General features: G+C 38.8%; 1 protein-coding gene across 6 annotated transcripts in view; it reads left to right on the forward strand.

Moving 5' to 3' along the window:
- PRKCE (protein kinase C epsilon) overlaps positions 1-22050 on the forward strand; it is a 498954-nt gene extending 476904 nt beyond the window's left edge. For all 6 annotated transcript variants that reach the window (XM_005296118.5, XM_042855165.2, XM_005296119.5 and 3 more), the window contains one exon: positions 18881-22050. In XM_005296118.5, the coding sequence (XP_005296175.1) occupies positions 18881-19027 (147 nt within the window). In that variant the 3' untranslated portion in view covers positions 19028-22050. The remainder of the gene's footprint in view (positions 1-18880) is intronic.
- The last annotated feature ends 4839 nt before the right edge of the window (positions 22051-26889 follow it).

The following is a 26889-nucleotide window of genomic DNA, read 5'->3' on the forward strand; positions in this document are numbered from 1 at the left end:
TGTCCTCCAGAATAGTGCTAAGGGACAGTTCACCCCACCAGGCACAATACTCCCATATTATGTTAGCGAAACCCTAGGATTCTTCCATTTGGGGAGGCCAAGTTTTCTCCTATCTCCAGCCGTAGGGTGTTATTGAGGCTTCCAACAATGAAAGAGCTAATCCCCCAAGAACCACAAAAGCCTCAAGTATCCAGGCTAGCTTTCTGCTCTCCATCCCTCTCTAGCAGCATGGCCTTTGCCCACTAATCTGATTTGATTAGATCATTCCCCCAAAAGGAGGGGTCTCCACTGTGAATGAGAAAATTGGTGTAAAGCATTCATTTGTCCACAAAAGTCGCATGGGTTTCCAGTGTGGTTGCATTGCTGACCGACCACCTCCCACACATCAGTCCATCAAATAGTGAAGCATCCACAAAGGGATTTTTGTGTGTCTAGGGGAAAGGAAAGAATGGTACTACGATCCAGGATCCACTCTAGCCAGTCCCACTTGCCCACTGAAGCTGGGGGGAAAGTTCTAAGCCTAAATTCACAGCTCACCTGGGTGAAGTCAGTTGGAGCTTCAGATGTACAGCATCTCTGAAAATCAGCCCTTTCTTCTTTTTCCTGTATAATTAACATGAACACAGTAAAATTACTACTTAAGTAAGATTGGCGTTTCTCAATCACTGGGTCACAGCCTCTGGGGGATGGGTCACAAAAGGCAATCAGGGTGGGTCGCAAGTTGTTGAAAGTTTTGTTGCAATCTAAAGCAAAGAAAATCTTTCCCTCTCAGATCACATACCGTATATACTCGTTCATAAGTCAAATATTTTTGATAAAAAAGTGACTCATCAAAGAGCCAGGGTCGGCTTATAAACGGGTCTACACCAAAATTTGATGATTTAAAACTCTATGGAATCATTGAATTGAATATTGGCTGGGGGGCTCCGTGCCTGTGAACACTCCAGGTAAACAAAATGTCCTGACCCACTAGCGGCTTACCCTGATGGGCTGGGAGCCAAAGTTTTCCAACCCCTGAAATATAGGTTCGGCTTACGAAAGGGTCATACAGTTTTTGCTATTTTTACTTATTCATCTTGGGGAGTCGGCTTATAAATGAACAAGCTAATGAACAAGTATAGACAGTATTCTCTGTCATCCTCTCTAGACACATCCACAAATAAATTGTATAGACTTACCATGGTTACCCCTTAGACTTTTTTATCCCTTCTTTTGGAATACATTTAAGAGGGTTGGAAAAATTTTACCTTCGAATAAGGGGTCACCACCCTGAAAAGGTTGAGGAACACTCAGCTGGACACTACTACAATGCTTAGTAAACCAAATGTTTACCCTATGGGGTGTCTGTTTGGCAATGAAACCAAAGTATGGTACTGTGATGGTTTTATCAGTGCCTGTAGCAACCCATTTTTATTGTGGCTGTATAAAAATGGAGCTAACAAAATAATTGTACTATGGTGATTTGCTGTGAACACCCAACTTTCACAGAGCAACACATTGTTTTCAACCTCCACACCTTTATAACTTCTAACTTTACCAATTTAAAGGGTTGCTGTCATCAACTCTGTTAAGCTTCAAAAGTGATCTGCCGTCTTAGAATCATAAAAATTAGAGATGGGAAAGACCAGTTGTATTCTCTTGCTTTGCTGTGGTAGGATTGTAAATGGCAATATGGAATAAAAGCAAGTGCTGCCAAATGTGAGTCTGGTTTATCTGATCTGAATCCCCTGCATTTTGCAGGCTTACCCAGTACCACCATTGTTGTGTTGTTGAGAATATTTTTCCCAATGCCTGTCTGTTCAGTCTGTAATTCTAAAGGCTCTGGGAGGCAGCACTATGTCTAGAGTTTGGAACGAGAGGTCTGAGAGGAGATCTAGGTGTGACTGGACAAATCACCTAGAGTTTCCATACCTCAGTTTTCATATCTGTAAAATGGGGCTAGTAATACTTACCCACCTGTATAAGGCACTTTGGTATCCTCCAATGAAGGGGCCATATAGTTGAGAAATATTGTTACTAAATTATGTATGTTCAATTTGAATCCAGTTTTATATTTTCTTAATGACAACACTTGTATCACTTCCCTTGGGAGACTGTTCTACAGTATAACAGACCTCAGTGTTAAGAGATTTCTCTGGCTAGCTGAAACTTTCCCGTGCTCATTTGTACAACCACCCTAAAGAGTTGCTATCACTTCTTAGTATCTGCAACCTTGAAATAATCATAAGCAGTTATCATAGCCCCGTCCCCCTTAGTTATCATTCTCGAAGTCACAGTATATATATTACATTCTTTTAAATCTTTCTTCCTAAATCTATTCCTCCTTATAAGTCTTGTCTTAAGGATGCCAGCAATGTATTTTGTTTTAATTTTGTGCTGCAGCAAAGATTCAAAATAAAATTACCCCACAAATACCAAATTTTAGAACTAGCCAATGCACTTGCTATGACTGGAGAAACTGTGCGTGAGTGATTTTTTTTTTCACAAGTGAAAAGTTACTAAAATCTTCAGCAGAGCTTCATTAATGCACCTGTGAATGTCCAAACACTTCTCTGCATGCCCACAAATGTGTGAAAATTGGGTAATAAATGGTGAATGCAAGTAGGCCCTTTGCGTATGCAGTTACCTTATTTGCACATACAAACATGCAAAGTTGCACATACAAAACATGCTTATTTTGTAGGTGCCTCAATGGAGAGCCGCTGAAAATTTGTTCAGTAAGCCAGGTGTATGTTTATTTTTAAATTGCTGCTGCAAATGTCAGGTTACAATGAAATGTGGCTGGAATCCTTAAAGAGGGACTTTCTTTCTGGAAAAAACTTGCAAATATATTGGACTGAAATATAAATCATTTTAATCTTCCCATGTTTTAGATTTATTTCCTTACATTGATTGCTAATGAGCAAAGATATTTGTGCTTTTTAATGAGGGCTTCTTGTCCTTCTGCTGTCAAGTTACAATTCTACATTCCTGGCACCACTGTAATTTCCATGGCAGTGGACTGTGATGTCATAAATGCAGAATTATGACTTCACTGTTGGGCTTTGGGGAAGAAAACCCTTCTTAAAATGCAATATCCTTAAATAATAGCAAAGGGAACACAGGAAATTACTGGCCAAGTAAATTTCTTTTTGTATAAATGTTCTCTCTTTTCAAGTTTGCTTCAGTGTGAATGTCCCTCTTTAAGGTAAGGCCTTCAGTATGGGGAAAATGTCAAGGTAGGTCCATTTTTAGGCCTAATAACCTTGAGGTATCCTTCAGTCTCATAATATATTTCCATTCAGTCATCCTGATGCATGGCAATCAGCATTTAGCAGAGGGGAGTGGAAGGGGCTATACTGCATGCTTTTGCATGAAATGTTATTGCTAAGATCAAATACTGGGTAGTGGGCTTGAAACCTCAGACACTCATGTACCATTGTTAAAGCACTGTTGCATTATGTACTCCCCACCTCCCTGCTGTCCTTTCAAGATTCTTTAACTAAGGAGCTCTTTTCTCAGAGTTATGCTGACATTATGGACAATGCTGATGTACAAATAAAGAGTTTGGGACATTAAAGATTTAATACCTATCTTTTTTTTTTAAACTGTGATAAATTTATCTCTGTTAGAGAGCCTGAGGGGGAAATGGAGGAAAAAACAACTTTGGGTTTTATCTCTGGGTGGCTAATATTTGTTAGCATCTACCCATTTCTCATTTCTGGTGTAACCCAAGATGTACGGGACCCTACCAATGAATATAGGTGAGAGTTAAATGTTTAAGGGCAGTGGAGTGGCTCCACGATACAGCACTTTCCCTCCTTTTTAATCACTGGTTCAAATCCCATGCAGGTTTACAGTGATTGAAAATCATTACCTGCTGATAGATAGGTGGTAAAATTACTTGGTAATCTCAGTTTGGTTCCCAGGTGACAGCTGCTGCCACCACAAAAGTACTGTCATAATTGGCAGCATCAACAGAGTTGGTCTGGGTACTGAATGACTTGAAGATCAAACTTCTCATTGTGGTCACTTCAGAATAGGGTTGAGGCATATTGGAAGGGCAGTGTGGAGAAACTTGTGTGGCTTCTTCTGTTCCCTTGGTAGACAAAAGGGCTTAGGTCTCCAAGACTAAATAATCTGGAACCTTGTTTTTAACCACTATATTCTTTCAGAATTGAGGGATAAATCTTTTTAGCAGGTTTTATCCAAATAATTTGATGCCATGAAGTATGATGTAAACAGTAGATTAGAAAATATAAGCAAAATGATGTTTTAAAGGACTCCACTGTTCCTTGGTTAGGTGAACAAGGGTCCATTTCCCCAGCAGTTGCCCGTTTGTTAGTCTTCTGGTTTGGGGCTTTATTTGTTTTTGTCTCTTATTCCACTGAGTGTCAGTGCCTAGGACAGCTGTCTTTGGCTTTGATACCACAACACTGTAGAATAACAGAAGTATTAAAGCTACTTCCCAACACTGCAATTTCCCAAATATTTATAAGTTAAACAATTATTATAATGCTTCTTTTGACTCTGTTCAAAGAGCCCACTAGTGTTTGTTTCTTTCCTTTTGCATATTCATAGTCTTGTAATATGAAAATATTCTCATTCTGAATAATTAAATTCAGTTCATTTCTACATTTAACTTTCTCTTCACGTCACATTTCCAACTGTGCCAATTAGGATAGAATGATAAGCAGCAGGAAGGTTCTAGCTTTGCTTTGGGGCTGCCTCAGAATAACATTGATTCTAGTTCACTTTTTGGCCTCTTAAACCCCAGTGCTATTTTCAGAAAATGATATGAACCACAGATTCTTATTACTGTGGCCATTTCCAGTGCATTCTTGAAGCACTCACACAAACATATTTATATTATGTTATATTATAACATATTTATATGTTAACACAGATGATAAATTATCTCATTTGGGCCTGCTCCTGGTCCTGTTGAAGTTAATAGTAAAACTACAATTGATTCCAAGACAAGCAGGATCTGGCCCTTTATCCCCAAGCCAGATAATGAAGAGGAAATCATTGCAAGGGGAGCAGGGAGTTAGAATACATGACACAGAGTCTTTCCTTCACTGACTCTGCTGCAGTCCCCAGCTGGGAACTAGCAGATAGAGAGTGTAGGCAAAGCATTTACTTTTGCCATAATTCATGTGGCTGCACCCATTACATTATCAAAAGCCCATTCCAAGAGTCAGAAATTTAAAATCTGTGAGGAAAAACTACAGCTTCCACTATTTCCCAGACATTTTAACCAGAGCCATTGTAGGCTGATATGCAGGGCTCTCACTTGAGGAGGAACTGGTAGAGAGAGAATATGATTCTGTTTATTAAAGTATGTGGGGGCTGAATGTTAGAGGTGCTGTGTCCCACCAGTTCTTATAATCAGTCCATTAGTTTAGTAGATATTTGAAAAGGACAGGAGGAGAGAGTCATTACTTATTAAATGTTGTCCTTGCAGTGTCCTAGAGACTGCACTCCAGCCCAAGACCAAACAGCTACATCACAATTAAACAGCCCCTTAGCCTGAGCCCCGGGAGCTCAAGTCAGCTGCCATGAGCCAGCTGTGGGCTTTCAATTGCAGTGCAGACATACTCATAGCATGCTGAAGCTGCAAGGGATGTAGCAAGGACTGGAAGCAATGTGCAGTGATGCATGATTGTGCACTGAAGTTTTTAAAATATCCATTAACTTTTGGGGTCAACATGCTTGCTGGTAAAAGCTGAGTGGTCTACCAAATCTGTATTTTTTTAAGAAGAACTCACACTTTATATCTCCTTAATATACTGTGACTTTTACTAACCCTTAGAAATTATATATTTTTAATAAATGATGAATAGAAGTTGTTAGCATGTTACCGAAATGAGAAATGTTACAGAGGTGGCTGTAAGCACATCTGTTGAAGTACTATAGAGGCAATAATCAACCTTTTGATCTATAAGAACCTGTAATAATTTATTAACCATATATTAAAACATCTATAATTAAAAATGTATGGTTAATATAAAGTGTGACCTGCAAGTTGCCAGTGCTGCTGCCTGGAATTAATGATGCGCATCCCCTCCCACACCCCAAACACCTGCCCCAGCCCTGAGCCACCTTCCATACCCAAACTCCCTCCCAGAGCCTGCATCCCGAACCCCTTCCCACACCCCAACCCTCTGCCCCAGCCCTGAGTCCCCTCCTGCACTCTGAACCCCTCGGCCCCAGCCCGAAGCTCCCTCCTGCACCCCAAGCCCCTCATCCCCGGCCAGAGCCCTCACCCCCTCCTGCGCCCCAACCTGGTGAAAGTGAGTGAGGGTGGAGGAGAGCCAGCGACGGAGGGAGGGGGATGGAGTGAGCAGGGGTGGGGCTTCGGGGCAGGGGGCGGGGCAAGGTTGTTCGGGTTTGTGTGATTAGAAATTTGGCAACTAAGGCTGTCAATTAATCTCAATTAACTCGCTATTATCTCAAAAAAATATTCACAATTTTAAAAATTAATCGTGATTAATCACAGTTTTAATAGCACTGCTAAACAATAGAATACCAATTGAAATGTATTAAATATTTTTGGATGTTTTTCTACATTTTCAAATATATTAATTTCTATTACAACACAGAATACAAAGTGTACAGTGCTCACTTTATATTATTATTATTTTTATTTCAAATATTTGCACTGTAAAAGTGATAAAAGAAATAGTATTTTTCAATTCAGCTCATACAAGTACTGTCATACAATCTCTTTATCATGAAAGTGCAACTTACAAATGTAGATTTTTTTTGTTACATAGCTGCACTCAAAAACAAAACAATGTAAAACTTTAGAGCCTACAAGTCCACTCAGTCCTACTTCTTGTTCAGCCAATCACTAAGACAAGCAAGTTTGTTTACATTTATGGGAGATAATGCTGCCCTCTTCTTTTTTACAATGTCACTTGAAAGTGAGGAAAGGCATTCGCATGGCACTTTTGTAGCTGGCATTGCAAGGTATTTACTTGCCAGATATGCTAAACATTTATATGCCCCTTCATGCTTCAACCACCATTCCAGAGGACAAGCTTCCACACTGATGATGGTTGTTAAAAAAAACCATGCATTAATACAATTTGTGAATGAACTCCTTGGGGGAGAATTGTATGTCTCCTATTCTGTGTTACCCATATTCTGCCATATATTTCATGTTATAGCAGTCTCAGATGATGACCCAGCACATGTTGTTCATTTCAAGAACAATTTCACCGCAGATTTGACAAAACGCAAAGAAGGTACCAACGGGAGATTTCTAAAGATAGCTACAGCACTCAACCCAAGGTTTAAGAATCTGAAGTGCCTTCCAAAATCTGAGAGGGATGAGGTGCTTTCAGAAGTCTTAAAAGAGCAACTCTCCGATGTGGAAACTATAGAACTCAAACCACCAAAAAAAAAAAAATCAACCTTCTGCTGGTGGCATCTGACTCAGATGATTAAAATGAACATGTGTTGGTCCACACTGCTTTGGATCTTTCTTGAGCAGAACCTGTCATCAGCCTGGATGCATATCCCCTGGAATGGTGGTTGAAGCATGAAAGGACATATGAATCTTTAGAGCATTTGGCACGTAAATATCTTGCGATGCCAGTGTGATGGGTTGGATCACAGAAACCCCCTTGGGGCTGCCAACTGATGTGCCAAGACTACTTCTGCCCCTGCTTTCCCTGCCAGCTTGGGGCTCTAGGACCCTGTCTTGTTGAGCCAGACACGCCAGTCTGCTCCAACACCGACCCAGGGTCTGAACCACGTGCCCCAAAGCTGCAAACTTAACTGAAAGCGATTTAAGAAGTCTTCCTGTCTTAACACTCAGATGCCCAACTCCCAATGGGGTCAAAACCCCAAATAAATCCATTTTACCCTGTATAAGCTTTATACAGGGTAAACTCATAAATTGTTTGCCCTCTATAACACTGATAGAGAGATATGCACAACTGTTTGCCCTCCCCCCCCCCAGGTATTAATACATACTTAGGGTTAATTAATAAGTAAAAAGTGATTTTATTAAATACAGAAAGTAGGATTTAAGTGATTCCAAGTAATAGCAGACAGAACAAAGTGAATTACCAAGTAAAATAAAATAAAACACGCAAGTCTGAGTCTAATTCAGTAAGAAAACTGAGTACAGATAAAAACCTCACTCTTAGAGGAATTCCAGTAAGCTTCCTTTTACAGACTAGACTCCTTCTAGTCTGGGTCCAGCAATCACTCACACCCCCTGTAGTTACTGTCCTTTGTTCCAGTTTCTTTCAGGTATCCTTGGGGGTGGAGAGGCTATCTCTTGAGCCAGTTGAAGACAAGATGGAAGGGTCTCCCAGGGGTTTAAGTAGAGTTTCCCTTGTGGGTGGAGACCCCCTCCTCTCTCCTATGCAAAGTCCAGCTCCAAGATGGAGTTTTGGAGTAGGGTGACCAGCTGTCCTGATTTTATAGGGACAGTCCCAATTTTGGGGTCTTTTTCTTATATAGGCTCCTATTTACCCTCCCACCCCCTGTCCTGATTTTTCACACGTGCTGTCTTGTCACCCTATTTTGGAGTCACATGGGCAAGTCACATGTCCATGCATGACTGAGTTTCTTACCAGCCAAGCCACATTCCTGGGAAAGCTCCGATGTGGACTGGCATCTTCGAGTTCATTTTTGGCTTAAGAGGTTCTTGATTGGGCACTTAATTTGCACATTCCTTTCTCAAGAAGCTGACCAAATGCTTTACTAAGGCTACTTAGAAATCAAGCAAGTATACAGCCAATATTCCTAACTTCAAATACAAAAATGATACATGCATACAAATAGGAGGAGTGTATTCAGTAGATCATAACCTTTATATAGATATGTTACACAGCATATGTAGCATAAAACATATTCCAGTTATATCATATATACATTCATAAGCATATTCCCATGAAGCCTTATGGGGTACACCGTCACAACCGGCTACAACAGTGCCATGCGAATGCCTGTTTTCAGTTTCAGGTGACATTATAAACAAGAAGAGGGCAGCATTATCTCCCATAAATGTAAACAAATTTGTTTGTCTGAGTGATTGACTGAACAAGAAATAGGACTGGGTGGACTTGTAGGCTCTAAAGCTTTACATCGTTTTATTTTTGAGTGCAGTTTTTTTGTACATAATTCTACATTTGTAAGTTTGACAGAGATTGCACTACAGTACTTGTATTAGGTGGATTGAAAAATACTATTTCTTTTGTTTTTTACAATGCAAATATTTGTAATCAAAATAAATATAAAGTGAGCACTGTGCACTTTGTATTCTGTGTTTTAATTGAAATCAATATATTTGAAAATGTAGAAAACATCAAAAATATTTAAATAAATGGTATTCTATTATTGTTTAACAGCACAATTGATCACGTGATTGATCACAATTAGTTTTTTAATTGTGCAATTCATTTTTTTAATTGCTTGACAGCCCTATTGGCAACCCTACCTGCCACTAGGTTGCATTGCTGATCTATGACCACTATTGCAGCCCAAAAGAATGGTCGATTGGTATGTATAGTCGTCATTTTCCTAGTGTAGAGCAGTGCTGCCTCCTCTACATATGTTCCCTGCACAATGACACAGCAGCAGTTTCATTGCATTAGGACCATCTGTTGCTGGAAGAGGGGCACAGAAACAAGAGTTTGTTAATATGCGGTTACACCTTATGTGTTCAGAAGTGTACGTACATGTTGTGAAGACCCTACTGCAGGCAGAGCAGAAGACAGGAAGTGTCCACTTTCAGCGTTGTAGTCATGGAAATGCTTCAGATAAGAGAGATGAAGTGTTTACTAGCGGCATTTGCTTCAGGGTTATGTTTGATACTATTTTTGCCTTTGTTGTAGTTTAAGCCATAGAAGGCAGAATAACTCTTTAATGTTCAATTTTTCCCTTTAAGTGAAAAACACAATAGCTTGCATTAATAGTGGCCCAGCATCCAGTTGTTGTTTTTCAGATGGTTGTGCTTAAGACTTGTGTTGTGTTTAGAAATCACAGGAATATATGGGAAGGCTAACTGAAGATTATTTTGGAATGAGGTGTAGTGTAGGCCTTAAATACGCTTAATTGCAATACTACAGATGCAGCTGCATTAGTAGGAGCAGCTACAGGACATGGGAGCTCCAGTGTAGACAGGGTTTGGATGGCAGCCAGAGATCTTACCACTCTGCTGGCAAGATCTGCTCTGAGCAGGGTTAGATAAAGATGCCAGTGCCCTGTTTACACTGTGGTGGGAGATGTGAAGGGGCGAGGGGACTAGTATAACATAGACACAGCCTGGGAGGATGAGATAGCATATTGAAGTTCACAGCATTTTTCTTATGTCAAAGCTCTCTGCTTACAAAATAAATGAAGTTATTCTGGTGTCAGATGCTTTTTGGTAGCTTGGGTAATTCACATTTTATTATAAAATCTATAATTTGCCAAGTGAGTCTAGAATATAAATCTAAATGTTAGGGTGTTCTTAAAAATTAATTATGTCAACTTTACATAACTAATATCTGTGCAAGGCAACTACTTTTGCCTTTTTTTTTTTAATGTGCCATGCTCATCAGGAGAAAAGGTTAAACAGTTTCCACCTATGCTGTTTACATCGCATACTCAACATCAAATGGCAAGAGAAAGTCATCAACACAGAGGTTCTTCAAAGGGCAAATTTACCAAGTGTGACAGCCCTGCTCAAGCAAAGACAACTGCGCTGGTTGGACCATCTGAGTAGGTTGGAAGACTGACACATACCCAAGGACATGCTATACAGGGAGCTATCAGAAGGAACAAGAACAACAGGACGTCCCAAGCTTTGCTATAAAGACGCGTGCAAGCGAGATATGAAGGAATTTGCCCTGACCAATGGGAAGTCTTGGCAAGTGATCGCAACAAGTGACACCATCGTCTCCATCAGGGTATCAAAGTCCATGACAGGAGCTGGCTCCTGCAGCTTGAAGAGAAAAGAGCCCATAGGAAGCAAGCAGCTCCCAACCAAGATACATACATTTGCAATAACTGCCAAAGAGCACGCAAATCTTGGATTGAACTATTCAGTCACACGAGGCATTGCAAACCATCTACGTCATAGGCTGGAATTCCCACCATCTCTCGATGAAAGGATGCCAACATGTCTATATTTTAAGTGTAGACATGCCATTTGTCTTCCCTGCCAAAAAAAAGGTGTGTTTCTTTACTGTGGGATAACTAATGTGCATTAACTTTCCTTCTGTAAAATCTTAGTGGAGACAAGGCAGTATAGGTTTACTGTGAGATAAACTAAACTAAATCAACCACAGATGGTAGGTATACTGTTGATCTCACCTCGCTACCTCATCGTAAAAACTACAGGTGCCTTGTCTCCATTACGATTTTACAACATAACTCTCATGTGTGTGTTATCTCACTGAAAAAAACAAAACCTTTTTTCCAGTGCTGGCATAGCCTTAGTTAGTACTAAACCAATGCCACAACATGGTGATAGGGAATAGTGATTCTGGAGGGTGGCACCTAATGAGTGAGATGAATAACTAGGGCCGGCTCCAGGCAGCAGCCCAGCAAGCAGGTGCTTGGGGCGGCCAAGGGGAAGGGGCGGCACGTCGGGCTCTTCGGCAGCAATTCGGCGGCGGGTCCTTCGGTCCCTCTCAGAGGGAATGACCTGCCGCTGAATTGCCGCCGAAGAAGAAAGCGGTGCGGTGGAGCCGATCGCGATCGCGGCTTTTTTTTTTTCCCCGCTATTTGGGGCAGCAAAAACCCTGGAGCCAGCTCTGTGAATAACTAACCATACAGTGATCATGAATGGTCCAATGGCATTTTTGTGTGCATGTGCAAGAGTTAGAGCTGTTAAGTTTGGTGCTGTGGCCATATTCCAGTTTGAGTAGTTTTACTACATTCTTATGAGTAATACATTCTTGTGTCCCTTTAGTTGGATAGGGTATTTCCCTCCACTTTCTGTTGCATAATGTTCCCACTCCCGAAGTGGTTACAGTTTGTTAGAGGGCCTTGTTATACTTCTTAAAATGCAAAATTCTGTAAAGTTGCATGATGCTAAAGAGAGGTGTCTGTGCATTGGTAATTAATATTTGACTTGCATAATGCAGCATGTCTTAAGTACTTGAGATTCATGCTATGAAAACTTTTAATGAAAGCAGTTTCCTTTTCACTCTCCATTTGTTCCCAGTGAAATCTGAAATGGTCATTTTTTTCAAAAATAATTTAGGATCAGAACACAAGGTTCTCAGATTAAAAGCAAAGGATGTTAGCATAGTCATAAAAACTGGGTACATTGGTTCAAAACCTTCCCTGGTGATAACCTTTAGTTGAAGTCATTGTGATAATGATTGTTTAAGAAGTATGTGCCTGATTCTTGCAGCCCTCCCACATGAAAAGATCAATTGACAGACAGAAAATTCTTAATTCATAAAACTATTTTGTTTAGCCAAAGACAATATATTTCATATTTTGTAGTTCCCAAAAAGAAGATTTTAACAAATATTTTGGTTTATAATAACAAATTGGATTTTTTTATACATGCAAATACTTTTTAAAAGCATCAGAGTACTCAACAGAAAGCTGAGGTTGTGTTTTTCAGCCTATTTTTCATAATACTCATACCGAATCTTCTGTGTATGTAGAATGAGTGAAGTGTGAAAATAACTGCTTCTTTACAGCTATTACTAACCTTTTAGAAACTACTTTGCATTGGTGAAAGGAGATTTGGATTGGTGTAAAACAGTCCTCTGACAGCGCTGCTGTTTTTCCTGTCACACAAAAGAAAGGCGAATGAGAGGGCATTGGTACGTGAGGTTAGCCACAGTACATTATGCTTTGCACCGATCTGTTTGACTTCTGTAGCTTCCATTACTCTTGAACAATATCATCTGAAAATATTGGTAAGAAGCTATTCAGAAAATACTGAGAACACTGGCTTAATAGGTCTTGGCTACTCTTCTCTTAGAGTTACTGGTTCAAACCCTGGAGTCTACAATAATTCTCACTCAGGCAAAATTCTCACTGAAATCATCCAGGTACTTTCCATTAGGACTTCAAGACATGGGGCACTGACATTAAGGAAGATGTTCCTTGATGGTTCAGTATTCTCTGGTACTTAATTGAAAGAGGCTGAGAATAGAAAGGAAATTGGCTCTGTCTGGTACACTAAAGGATTGTGTCTTTTGTGCGACGTTAATGAGATTCTTATCTGAAAAATAAGTACCAGTAATAAGCTACAGGATTTGGTCCATTTTTAACTTATCAAGAGCTCAGTCATATGAAATGCTGAGACCCCTCAATTCCCATCAAAGTCAGTATAACCACACCCAACCTTTGCATCAAAAAATCTAACCCAATCATTCCATGTTATTTTATCTCTGTTAATACCAAGAACCTGGATAGGATCCTTTTAAATTGCACAAGGATATGATATACACTGAATGGTGCAGACGTTCCTGCCCCACCTATTCCTGTTGCACTGACGCCATGTGCTCCTGTGGTTGCACGCTGGGAGTGTAGGAAGTAGCTCTAAATTCAGTGCATACATCAATATTCTTCTTGGCATGCTGCTGCCATACCCACATACAGCACTAAAAAGGTTTCATGCTATAGATCCTCAGAAGAGCTGCAAACTTTAGGAATGCACTTGGGTCTGAGAAACCTTGGGAGGAGTCAAATATTGCTGTTGACAGAAATCTGCACTGGGGTGGCTTAAATTATAATAAAGGTTTCACTGAATGTCTACACTTATAGCAGCTGTCTACATGTGATGGGCAATGATGGTAACATGTCAGTCTACTAGGGGCATGAAAAAGCTTACTGCATATTTCTGTACACCAGACTCTCCCTACCCTATGGGATTGTGGGGTAGTGTCTCTCTTCCTCGTAAGCAGAATCTGCATTTGTTCATTTTAGTGAGTGTTTCTGGCACTTATTTCCACTTACTACACACATTGGGCCAGAATTTGCTGACATTGCAAATCTTGACAATCTTGCCATTGACATCATAGGATCAGGCTGATTTTTTTCTTGTCATGTATGGGCCGATATGTGTTTACTTATGCAGCCTGTTTTTATAGTACATTTGTTCAAATCCTAGCTTTTTCTGTATCTTTTCATTTCAAAGGGAAACATGGGGCATTCACAGTTCAGATTTGCCTCAAATGGATTTGGGGAGAAGATTGAATGCAAAGAATTTTAACAGTCTTACTATATTCTCATGCCCCAGAACTTCAAATAAGATGGGGTTTTTATTGTAGTTTATAGAGAGAGTTTCATATTTTATTGACTCTCAGTTTATGATCATCAACGTTGTATGTGCTGACAGGTAATCTTTGTCCCTGTCACTTGAAAGTTTGTTACATGTTTGCATTTCTTTTGTTTTTCTACACTTGTTTCTGTGACTGGAAGTAGAAAATTCACTGTTCACCTAAATGGCAGTACAGTACAGAAAGTGAAAATAAAACCAATGCAATAGTCATGGTGCAAATAATCCATGTTCAGTGCATGCTCATTAACGTGTACTGAAGTTCCTATTACTTACTTACTAACTGCATATAGACAGTGCTTAAAATGGTCGGGGGGAAAAGTGTGTTAGGGAGATCTTTCAGAATCCCAGCCAAAATAAATGTTCATGTACTTGGTCAGACAATGCTTAAAGTGTGTCCTTCAGCAACCCAGCTCAATTAAAAAAATATTTTTCCAAGGTCTGCAACCCTTTGTGACCCCCCTCCACTATATGACCTGCCTATAGAGATTCAAGACAAAAATTTGCATTTTTAAACATGAAGTGGGATTCCCTTGTGTAAACCAACACACACCATTGGTGACATCTGACTAACAACAGTGTTCCTTGAATGAGACAGTCTTTTAACAATTCTGTTGTGTCTGTGGCCTTTTGAACAGCACTAGTAACTTTAAGTGAAATTAAAAATGGCCTTCTTGCAAATGTCATCTTATCTTACAGTCAGTTTTGTTCATTAGTTTATTAATTTGTAATGTTATATACCTGCTCAGGAAGTCACACCACTTTGAGCTTATCAAAGGGTAAACAGGGTCACTAATGTGGTCAGTGGTTGGCTGTGAGCTCTTAAGAGCATATGTGTTACAAAAAGGGATGATGGTGATTAAGCAGGTGGCACTCTTCCTTTGGAATCAATACCTTTTTCAAGGTAGAAGAGGCACTGTGCTTCTGGAGATGGCCAAGGACCTGGCCACCTGTGGTCATTAAAGGTCACAAGGCACTTTTCATAAGAATAAAGGTGTTAATGCTGGGCACTCAGTCAATTCAAAATGGTTGGCTACTTTCTGCGCATCTGCAGTTTCATCAGGGCATGGTATCCTTCACTTCCTGTCAGAAACTGTTGTGTAGTTGCTCTGTCTCTGATTCATTGGTACAGTTCACTTGGGTTGGACACACACATTGTCCAGACAACCCAGAAAAAATGCAATTTCTGAAACCAAGTGGACTTTCCTTGTGACATATGCTGTATGGGAAGTCAGTTTGCATGGACTGCTGTGTTCCTCTTGGGCTTCCCCACAGAAGCCTGACTCACATTCCATGCCACCTGCCAATTCCTCTGTGACTTTCAGTACCCTACTGGCTTTGCTGCCTTGGTAGTTCCCCTGAGAAAATCCCGCTGTTGCCAACTCATGATATTATCAGAATCCTGTGATATTTGGTGTTTTTCTTAAAGCCTTAGCTCCTGGAGTCATGTGATTATATGATTTTTAATCCCATCTCAAGATTTTTTTGTAGCCCTACTCATGAAGTTTGAATGCTTAGGGTTGGCTCTACTGGAATCCCATTCCCTTCATATACTTTTCGGTTACATCTACGCTGCAGGTAAGGATGGGATTCCCAGCTTGCATACACAAATTTGTGTGAGCTCTTATCAAGCTAGTACGAGTATAAATAGCAGTGTACCTGCAGTAGCATGGGCATTAGCAGCGGCAGCCGCTTGGCTTAGCTGTGCCAATTACGTACCATGGTGGGTAAACCATGCCACTGCTGCCACTGCTTACGCTACTGCAGCTACGCTACTGTTTATCTAGTGCAAGGATGTGTATGCAAGCTGGGAATCAAGCCCCTAGCTCATAGTGTACATGAAGTCTTAGAATCTTTCTCTCTTGCCAAGCTCCCTTCTACCTTTCAGGATCCTTTCGGGTGACAGCAGCAGCCCTTGCTGCCTCCCTTCTGTGCTCTGGTTCTGCAGCTTTAAAATTGTGCATGCGATGGGCCTATGCAGTACCCAGCATGCAAGAATGTTAAAACAGGAAAGCCAGGAAGAAGCAGAAATGCACTCAGACTTGTTTGTTCACAGTGGATGGGGCCCTGCAAAATAGAAGGGGCTTCAAGAAGAAATGGCCTAAGAAGCCAAATCTCAAATGAGGATTTCTGTTTAAAAGAAGCAATGGTTATGATTTTTTCCTTGGATTACTTAATCTATTCAGTTTTGTTTGTGCTCCACTCATTTTTGTCTGGTTTGAGTAATTGCATTGTTAGAGGGCTGCTAGGGTATGTAATGCAGGTTGCTCTATGCTAGTCCTATTATATCTATATTTATATCTATGTTGAAAAGTAGATAATTGCTTCCATATCTAAAACAGTGAAAAATTCTGAGGCTCTTCTTCAGTCTTTACCTAGACAAAAGTCCTATTAAATTCAATGGAAATTTTGCCCACACTAGAAACTCAGTGCCAGATTTTAAAAGGCTCCTGAAGATGCAAATAAGCACCGCATGGCATTTTTAAAAGCGCCCAGGTGCCTAACTCCCAGTGAAAACAAGTTTTTTAAAAAGTCAGTGGGAGTTAGCAGCATTTTGAAAATACCATTTCACATCTATCTGTATCTTTAGGCCCCTAAATACCTTTAAAAAGTTGGCCCTCAGTTTGCTGGGCAAATGATTTATTATGAATGCCTGTTTGACGACTTTAGCCTCTCTTTTTGTTTGCAAATTCCCAGCGAACAAACCACACTCCTCATGAATATATTCAATGAAAATTAGTTCTTGAAAAAAGTCTTGTTCTACAACTTATCCACAGGTTATTGGCTGTGAGGATTCAATGCTCAAAGTGTGAACATTGGACAAGGGTTCTGGTGCATATAATCCTTACTACAAATTTGAAAGTCACTTTCTGAAAATACTCACTTGCGATTTTCTGCTTTGGTGAACGTGTCTGACAATGAACTCATTTGCTAGAATATTTGCAGAGAGCACACAGAAGAGGGATGTGAACACAGTCAAAAGCAAATTCATTTAAAAATTCAAATGATGGTTTCCCTAATATTTTCCCATCTGAGTAAGAATTCACTAAGGACTTTAAAGCCCATTGTTTTTAAACTGTATAGAATGAAATCCTTATGTACCAGTTTAAAAAAATATGTATCAATTTTTTTCACTTTAGCATTTTAAAGGCAGTACATAGGGTGTTATAGTATCTTCAGAAATCCCATTAGCAAGTAGGTGGATTTATGCATGTTATTCACTGCCCATCACTTAGAAAATCCTGTAGTGCACAAATCATAAAGATACTCTTCATTTAAGTAGGGGAGTTTGCTATAACAGATAAATTATATAAAATCTATGCAGCCAAAATAGATTATACTAGTTACTATGACAATTTTACAGATATGAGAAAAGTCAGATATGTGAAATAAAGAAAAATATTTTTCTAATGCATCAGTAGAGTTGATCAGCTAAATAATACTTTGATTATTCTTGCATTAGCAAGAGTTATAGATATGTATTGAAAGGAGATGCATATACCACTTTTGTATGTAAATATATTTAGAATATGATATGACACAGTACATTGTAAGTCAGGTTGCTACTGTATTTCTGGTATCTTAATCTCAAAAATATCTGTCTGATTTTAGGATTGATACTAAACCAGTTTTAAAATGGCAGTTTTGCCTCATTGAATATTGTTTGGTTCAGCTGTAACTATTCTGAAATGTTTCATGAAACATAGCAAAAGAATAGACAGCTGTAAAAAGTCTAAACAAATAAAAATGCCTATTCCTTTCAACGACACTGTGCATACCTGAAATATGACTGCATTAATGTGGAATGCAAGAACACTGCCGAGCTCAGGAGACTGGTAATGAGAGATGGAGCTTTTTACCTGTCAATCACATCTTCAAGTCACTTCTGTGTGGGTAGTGACTGACCATAATCACTGTCATGTGGTTGTTCAATGACCTATGTGAAATGAGTTGGTGTTCTTAGTCCAGCGCCTACTTGGTAGATATCCAAATCACAGCGATTGCCAAGAAAAGACCAAGGACTAAATGGCCCTGGGGTCTTAGTGAAATCCTGTCCCTACTGAACTCAATGGGAGCTTTACCCCTGATTTCAATGGGGCCAGAATTTCAGCTGTAGATCATATTAGCAGGGCAGCATGGGGAAACTTGAATTGCCTGTGCTGAGCCTTCAAGATGTTGAGTTTAGGACCTGTCATGAGCTCTACATTTACATTTTAAACACAAATGTAACCAGCTCAGTTAGGGCTGAAGTTTGTCTTCTGGGGAAGACAATTCACTTTAACCCTCTCAAGTGTGATGCCATTAAAACCATAGAAAAATGTAAGAATAGGAAACGGCCATACTGCTTACCATACCATTTCTTTTATAATGACTCTTAATCTCAGCTTCCTGCTTTCTCATCATATCACTACCCCTTCGCTCTCCAGAAACCAGTGGGGCGCTCTGAAGTCACTATAATATTTGCTTCTGTGGCCTCCCTTGGTAGCTTATCCCATATATTTGTTATTCTTTGTGTGAAATAGCTTTTCTTTATCATTTCAGAAAATTCTGCTTATTTCAGCCCCCCGCCAAAAAGCAGTTTTTATGTTTATTGGTTTTAGTATATTATTTCATTACTCACTCACCTGTTTATATTTTCCTCCCCAGAAAACCAAAAGGGATGTAAATAACTTTGATCAAGACTTTACACGAGAAGAGCCAGTATTAACGCTAGTGGATGAGACAATTATAAAGCAAATCAATCAAGAAGAATTTAAAGGGTTCTCTTATTTTGGAGAAGAGCTACTGCCATAGTCAGCAGTGGGCTGCTAGATGAATGATGCTGCAAGAAGTGGTCCTAAGAAGATCCTCCAGTTACTGAGACTCACTAGATCAAGAACTACTTCTCTTACCATGAGCCCGTATCCCGATTTAAACTATATATTTATTATTTTCCTTTAATCTTCTGATCTGAAGGCACTCTTAATTTCTGTCTCTCAAATAATGCAAACAATTTTCTATCAGAAATTGTAGATGTAACACACTGCCGTGCTTTTGCAATTTGCAACCTTTCTGTTACTCATAAGGTCTCCCAGAAAGGACACAATTTGCATCTTTTCATGAAACAAAAAGAGCCATACTGTTTTAAAACAGAGATTTAGCAGATTTTATTTCTCATCCTACAATAGTACATAATTGCCATACATCTTTAATTAAGAAAGAGAGCCATTTCTTCTGCATTGGTGATTACAATGAAGTTTGTACTCAGATGTGGAGAAGACAGTTATACACAGTTCTGTGGTAATTGAAAAAGTCTACTTTCTTAGATTTGCAATTACTGATCACATATGCTTTAACGTACTGGGGTGCAAGCATAATGTAAAAATATCCACCAAAAACAGGCATAGCTAATTTTTCATGATGAGTAGTTCGGAATATAAGGAATCATGAAGATAATGTAAAAAGTTGCTAAATATAGGAAATCAGATACTCTATAGACAGGTATTAAAGGGCTAAAGTATAAGAATCGATCAGTTCTCCAAAAGCCTATAATAACTTTAACGAAGCTACATAGGTTTACTACAAATTTGACAGGTAATTGGGTAAACATTACTTTTCTTTCTTAGTAAAAGTTTGTACCCAAAGCAAACATTGGCAGGCACGGAGGTGTTTTAAATTACATGTTTCTAAAAAATAATAATCCTTTGTATTCAATTTGAATGATAACAATCCTGCTTAATTATGTGTATTTATTTTTCACAGCAGTGTGTTACTTTTGCACACTTTTACAAAACCATAGTACTACTGTTTTTAATGTTTAAAATCTAATATGAAATCTGTGCTATTAGAAAAACACAAAACAAAGCTTAACATGGATTATGTGAAAGTGTGTTGAAAGACTGAAGATCAAACATTCAAAAACTGACATTATGGAAAGATGTAAATTGATTTTCTTGTGTATTAATTGAAGTGGTAACTCATGTGGACAATATTTCTAATGTGAAGTTACCGCCTGTAGATATGCTAACAGTGTTATGTACTTATATTTCCAGAAGTACCCTGTGTTTTTTGTGTACATGTATCGCTGAGGTAATTTTATTATATATTTTACTGGACTGAGTGAGCAGTTAATGGAATCCATTTTAATTGTTGCACATGGATTTCCAGCTGCACAAAAAATATATATACTTGTTACTGGCAAAGTGGCACTTAAGAAGCTTTTTTGCCTTTTGTACAGGTGAGATTTTGTATATAGTGTTTGCTGCAAGGCCTGTGGAATTCATTGAATATAGAGGTATCAACTGCTGCATGTTCAGGCATATTATAAAAACTTTAGTCTATGAAAGAATAATTATAATAATGTCCATGTGCAATACTCTGTATGTGTATTGGTTCAAGTTACTGTCAGAGAGATGAGGTTTTTTTTGTTATAAAAGATGTAGACATATATTAAGCTATACTAAATCTCTTTTATAGTTCTTTTCAACTCTATGATATGATAGAGCTAGGAAAGAGAAAGGAATGTTACAAATTGTAGTGGACAAAGTGCGAGTCATTGGCTTTAAGAGATAAATCTTGGTCTCAAGCAAATGAGTTAGTTTGTGTCAATTATGCGTCTGGCTGCTCATAGCCTTTGTAACTGATGACAACATTCAGTTCCATTTTGTTTTTTTAAAAACTCAGGTGTAATTATTATATATATTCTTATGATGATTTCAAAATATTAAATATTATGCTATATCAATTCATGTGTTGTCTGGCCTACAGGTGTAATAATGGATCGAATCTTTAGATTAATTTAATTTATCTTCAGTAAATTTATGTACTGGGAAAAGACTAGCTTCTGGAGTTGAGTACAACAAGCACAGAAACATTTTAATGATTACATCATCTCATTTTTTTTCCAAGGAAACTGTTGTAACATTGCCCATACATTTTCATGTGTCACTACTGGCTCTGTGTAATTTTCACCACCTATAGCTTCTGTCATCTGGGCAAGAACTGATCACAGTGCTAAGTGTTCTTTTACATAGGTGAATAGAATGAAGAAAAACTATTGCATAGTGCACTACTGTTTGTAAAATTAGAGGCCTTTATACAAAATTATTAGCGTTTGCTTTTGGGGAGTAAATACATTCCACAAAGCTTTTGTGAGCAAACTGTTTAGATCAATCCTGTTTTTAGTGTGAAAATCATTAACACACATTTCTATTACAAGAGGCCTTGGCACCTGCATTTGTTTTGTAAGGATGCTAAGTGAGGAGTCAAGGAGGTAAAACTTTTGCATGGGCAGATGTTTCTTCAATACAAGTAAATAGATCTTCTGTATGGGGTTTACATTAGGAGGTTTGTCTGTTACCTTGAACATTTTTTAAAGATAATTCTTAAAAATGGACATGCTGTTACATTTCTGTAAAATCTTTCCTGATCTTTTTTTGTAAAATGAGTGCAAAATGCCAAAAAAAAAAAAAGATTCCACTGTTTCTTGTTTTTCTTCCATATAGATTTTATAAAAAGTGGAAACATTTTTTTCCATAGAGTGAAAAATAATGAATTCTCTCCAAAAAGCTAAAAAATTACCTCTTTTTAAATTATGGGCAGAATAGCTCTCGTTAAATATAAAATGTATTCAGTTTTAGAGTTGGGGTTGGTTGGGTTTTTTGGTGAGGCTTTATTTGTACAGGATTTCTTTTTCTTATGGATGTAATTTGAATCTCTTGCCATTCATTAGTGTTATTTCATCGTAAACATTATTACTGTGCCAAATGTACTGTATTCAAAAGGATGTGAATGTGTATTGTTTCAGAACCTAATAAATACAATGATGTTAAATCTTATTTTTTCTAAGTCTTCATGACAAATTCCAATGGAAGAAGAAAACATTCTTTACAAGGCCGAAGAAAAAATACTTTTTCATTATGCTGGGATTTTTGTTTTGGTTGGTTGGTTTTTATGGGGGGACATTTTGTAAAGGGGGATTTGATAAATAAGGGTCCAATCCTAAGAGGTACTGAGCACCCTCAATTCCCACAGATCTCACCAACATGCTGGGCAGTAAGGCCCCAGTCCAGCAGAGCATTCAAACATGAGCAGGTGAGGAGTTGTTGGCTTTAATTAGATTACTTACATGTTTAACATTACACATGTTTAAATGATATTCTAGATTGGGGCCTAAGAGCCTGCTTGAAATTTTTTCTAGTTATCTAATTTATTCCTTTAAAATTTCACAGCCTGCAAAGTGTAAAAGTTGAAAAGGCAGCTTGTACTGGTATACATGAATGTTAATTGATCTTGATTTGCATTAAATATAGTTAAGTGGTTTGTCGGCCTAGAAAATACGCGTGAAGGACAAATGGCAAATTCTAAGCTATTTCTCATTTCCACCATGTATGTAAATGTTCAGCCTCAGCATGGTGGCTACCAGCTCATTGTCTTTGGCAGAAAGTTTTCCAACCGTTTTGAACTACAGCAAATATTAACTAACTTTAAAACAGCAAATTCCTTACGTTTCATTCAAATATCTCTTCATTCACTCCCTTCAGCTTTTCCATATTATCACTCCAGTTTGTCCCTCACACTCAGCCCCCTCAGTACCACTGAGCCTCAGTGACCTTGGCTTTCCAAGGACATTAATTAACAAAGGCTGTACCATAACACATTTTGGCAGCTAAACAGTTATCAGGCAACTTGATATTCTGGATATACAGTTGGAAGAGTATCTTGTCTTTTCAAGAGAGACAAGGTTGGTGAGATAATATATTTTATTGGATCAACGTCTAGGTTGGAGGTCTAGGTTGGATATTAGGAAACACTATTTCACTAGGAGGGTGGTGAAGCACTGGAATGGATTACCTAGGGAGGTGGTGGAATCTCCATCCTTAGAGGTTTTTAAGTCCCGGCTTGACAAAGCCCTGGCTGGGATGATTTAATTGGTGTTGGTCCTGCTTTGAGCAGGGGGTTGGACTAGATGACCTCCTGAGGTCTCTTCCTGCTCTTCTATGATTCTATGAACGTTTGTTGGTGAAAAACAAGCTTCTGAGGTACACAAAGCTTTTTGGGTCACTTTTTTTCTTTTTGAGGCAGTTGTTCAAAACCCAAGCATACAAAGAATGTAACTGCCATCTTACAAGGCAATAAACTTCATTATTCCCCTAGTATATTAATCCATGTCATGTTTTCTGTCCACTTTTACCCCTCCCACTAACTTTTCACAGGTCTCTAAAACATAAATATTTAAAAAGACTTCTTTGCTGGTGAATTGTAAGGTGCTGAGAGACTGCTGTCTGATGGATAGAAATGCAACTCATTCTGATTCACTGTACACGCTGGGAGAGCTGTACTCAACACATGTATATTTCAGAAGGATAGAATCTCTGTCAAATAGAAACTTTGAATATATATACCTACTTATGTGGCTTTCATCACCATAGTATCTGAACACCTCATGGTCAGTCATGATTTTATTATCAGAACACCACAGTGTATTATCCTTGTTTTAACAAATGGTAAACTGAGGCACAGGGTAGATTAAGTGACTTACTCAAAGTCACATTAGAAGTCTGTGAAGTTATTTGGTTTATGTGTGATGGGAAACCCTTTCTTTAACAAGCTGCCCCGACATGAAAGGGGTATAATAATCCTGTGCACACAGACTCTGGGGGATGGGACAGCTCGCGTGCAAGTCAGTGTTAATGGTCAACGCACATGCAGAGAGAGAGGGAGAGCAGAGAGAGCTCTGAGAGGCAACCTCTCTACTACTTACCTCCTGATCGTGAGCTCAGTCCTGATCCGGCTGCTGTTGGTCTGAGTTCCTCCTGTACTTCCTGATGTCCCTGAACACAGTGGCAGGTCTGGATCCAACCTCCCAGAGTCAAGGCAGAAAACCAGAGGAAACCCTTTCTGAAACTTTTGATCTGTAAAGTATAAACGCCTCCATAAATTATACCTTAGGCGGAAAAGGAGTCTGGGCTTCACGCCCTCACAAGCCTCCAAGTTATATCTTTATTTATCTACTTACCCCATATTTAATAAACCACTTTCTAGCTTGTTTAATTTGTTCCTTATTAGTCTTTCACAGTAAAACCAGCAGGTGACAGATCCTGACTGGGGGATAATCCGTGCCTATGTCTTTAATATATTTTTCTAAATTACCCCCATTACACAGGTGCCTTATCTCCAGACCCTTCTGAGTTTGTCACTTTTTTCTCATTAAACGGAAAGTTTTAAATATATAGGTGCATGCAGCTAATTTTCTATTAATATTTATCTGGGTAGAAATAACAATGAGCACATGCCTTAAAAGCCTAAGCGTCCAAGTTTTGCATACGTTAAATGAGTGCAAACCTACCAACATTCATTTGTTTTATAATATAATACAAATTAATCTGTTATATTTTTACTGTGTTTTCTGTGATGGAAACAATATGCTAGTTAACAATGAAAGGGTGATAAATTATATGTTATTATATAACCAGTTAGTTCAAATTACAGTAAATTGGCCAACCATGCTGCTTCAAGGCAGTTGGCTGTAACAAGAGGCAGATGGAGAATGGATATGAGCTTTGGAAAATTTTGGAAAATATTTTCACTTTGAAGTTTTTGAGAAGAGCTGGTTTTGAAAATTTTTGTGACATATTTGCTGAAGTTTTTCAGTTTTTCTTTTTTTCCTCTTAGAATCTTTTTTCCCATTTAAAAAAATGAGAACATATTGGATTTCTGTTTTCATCAAAAAGCTCAGAAATTTTGAAAAACAAAAATTCTTCATGAAATGTGGCGGGCATTTCCCAGCAACAGAAGCCCTGGATGACTGTGCTAATGTGGGTGTGAAGGAAAGCAGTCAGGAGGCAGCGTGGAAACATAGGACCTTTGTCTTCCAGAACCTGCAGATCTCGGGTTCCATCAGCAGCCAGGCCCATCTGCACTGATGTGTTATTTTTGATATGCCTAAAAGCAAACCACTGTGTGATACTTGAGTATTTTGATATTATGTCATTTGAATTTATGCAAAGACACCCCAAGTTGGGACAAGAATTTGTCTCTGTTAAATTAATTAAATAAAATAAAGCCTGACGTTTCTGGCAATGTGATCCACCCTGGAGGAGCCTACATTTCAGGAGTGGGTTAATGGGCATGAGTTTATGTAAAGTGCTTTGGGATGCTTTTGAAGGAAAGATGCTGCATAAATCCAACTGAGTCACACTCTACTTGGAATGCGACCTAAGCCACACACCATATGTCCATATTCAGAAAATGGCTGCGTTTCATGAATGAGTAACTCGAGCTGTTACTATATGTGTTGACCTCGCGATCAGGGTTGCTCAAAATTAACCAAAATCTCATTTCTGGCAAAAAAAAAAACAATGGCAAATCCTGCTTTTAGTGTACACCTTTTAATTCATGTCTCCCTTTTAGGCACAAATAAGTCAGATTGGTTTGGTTTTTCCCCAAACAAAAAACCTCCCTTTGTTTTATTTGTGAATTCCTGACTTCCATTTTTAGCCCAAAGCAGGTATTTTTCTTTGATGTAAAGAGATGGAAGCCCAGTCTTGCATGGCTGGTAGTGAGAACACCTGCTGGCAAGTACAGTAGTGGTGCTGTGGTGCTTGCCTAGGGGCTGCAGAGTTTGTTCCAGACTCTGTCTGGAAGCATCTGCCATTACCACCAAACAAAACCAACCGTCTAATAAAACAGTTTCTAGGTGTTTGGGAACTTCATATACTTGCTTAACAGTTAAAGCTCTTTTTTTCTGACTGTGCATAGAATGCAGCCAACATCTACTAAAGAGTGAGTTGGACTTGAAACCATGGAGAGATATGGAGGGACCCAGGAATTCAGTAACAGCAGATTGTCTGTGCTGTTATCGATATAAGAAGATTCAAGGAATGTCACTGTTCATTTTAAAGCCTAAAATGTCTGTTGAGTCAATGTGAAGTGATGGAAACAGCTCAAGCATGGTTGAGCACTCTTTATGAGTCAGCACAATCTGTTACCATCCAAATTTAAGTTCTCAGCCATTTTGATTTTAAAAATTGCATCTGTGCAACAGACAGCCATGGTAAGGCATGCATCTATGGCACACCAAGAGTCCTACACCATTGTGAAGGTAACTCAATCACCTTACTTTACAGCTCATTTTCATGCAGCAATTTCATTGGTTGTATGAGAGAGCCTGAACAGTTGGAGGATTATTTGGCCCAACTGCCACATCTGTGCACCCAACTGCAACCTGCACCAATCAACACACCTCTCCCAGCACAACACACCCCACCCAAAAACTCCAAACACAAATATCCTCTCACTGCCGCACACACCCTGCATGTGCCAACCGCACAAATCAACACAAGACATAAATAAACACAACCACCCACACAATAACACAACCAGCATACACATGGGATTTGTGGTCTTACCCTCCGATTTTTAAGTTCTCAGACACTTTTTTTACATATTGAGAATTTTTTAATTTTTTTAATAAATTTGAAGGAAATTTCAAACAAAACATTATTTTGATCCAAAAAAATCAAAGGTTCATTTAGAATATGTCAGAACAAAATGTTACAACTTTGAGGGGGAGGCGTTGGAGGAGGGGTTTGTGTTTTTCATGGGAAAATGTTTCTGCCAAAAAATTTCACCCAGCACTACATATAACCTCTTCAGTTCCTTTTATGTACTCTTAC

The sequence above is a fragment of the Chrysemys picta genome, chromosome 3 (genome assembly GCF_011386835.1).
Source record: "Chrysemys picta bellii isolate R12L10 chromosome 3, ASM1138683v2, whole genome shotgun sequence".
NCBI lineage: Eukaryota > Metazoa > Chordata > Testudines > Emydidae > Chrysemys > Chrysemys picta.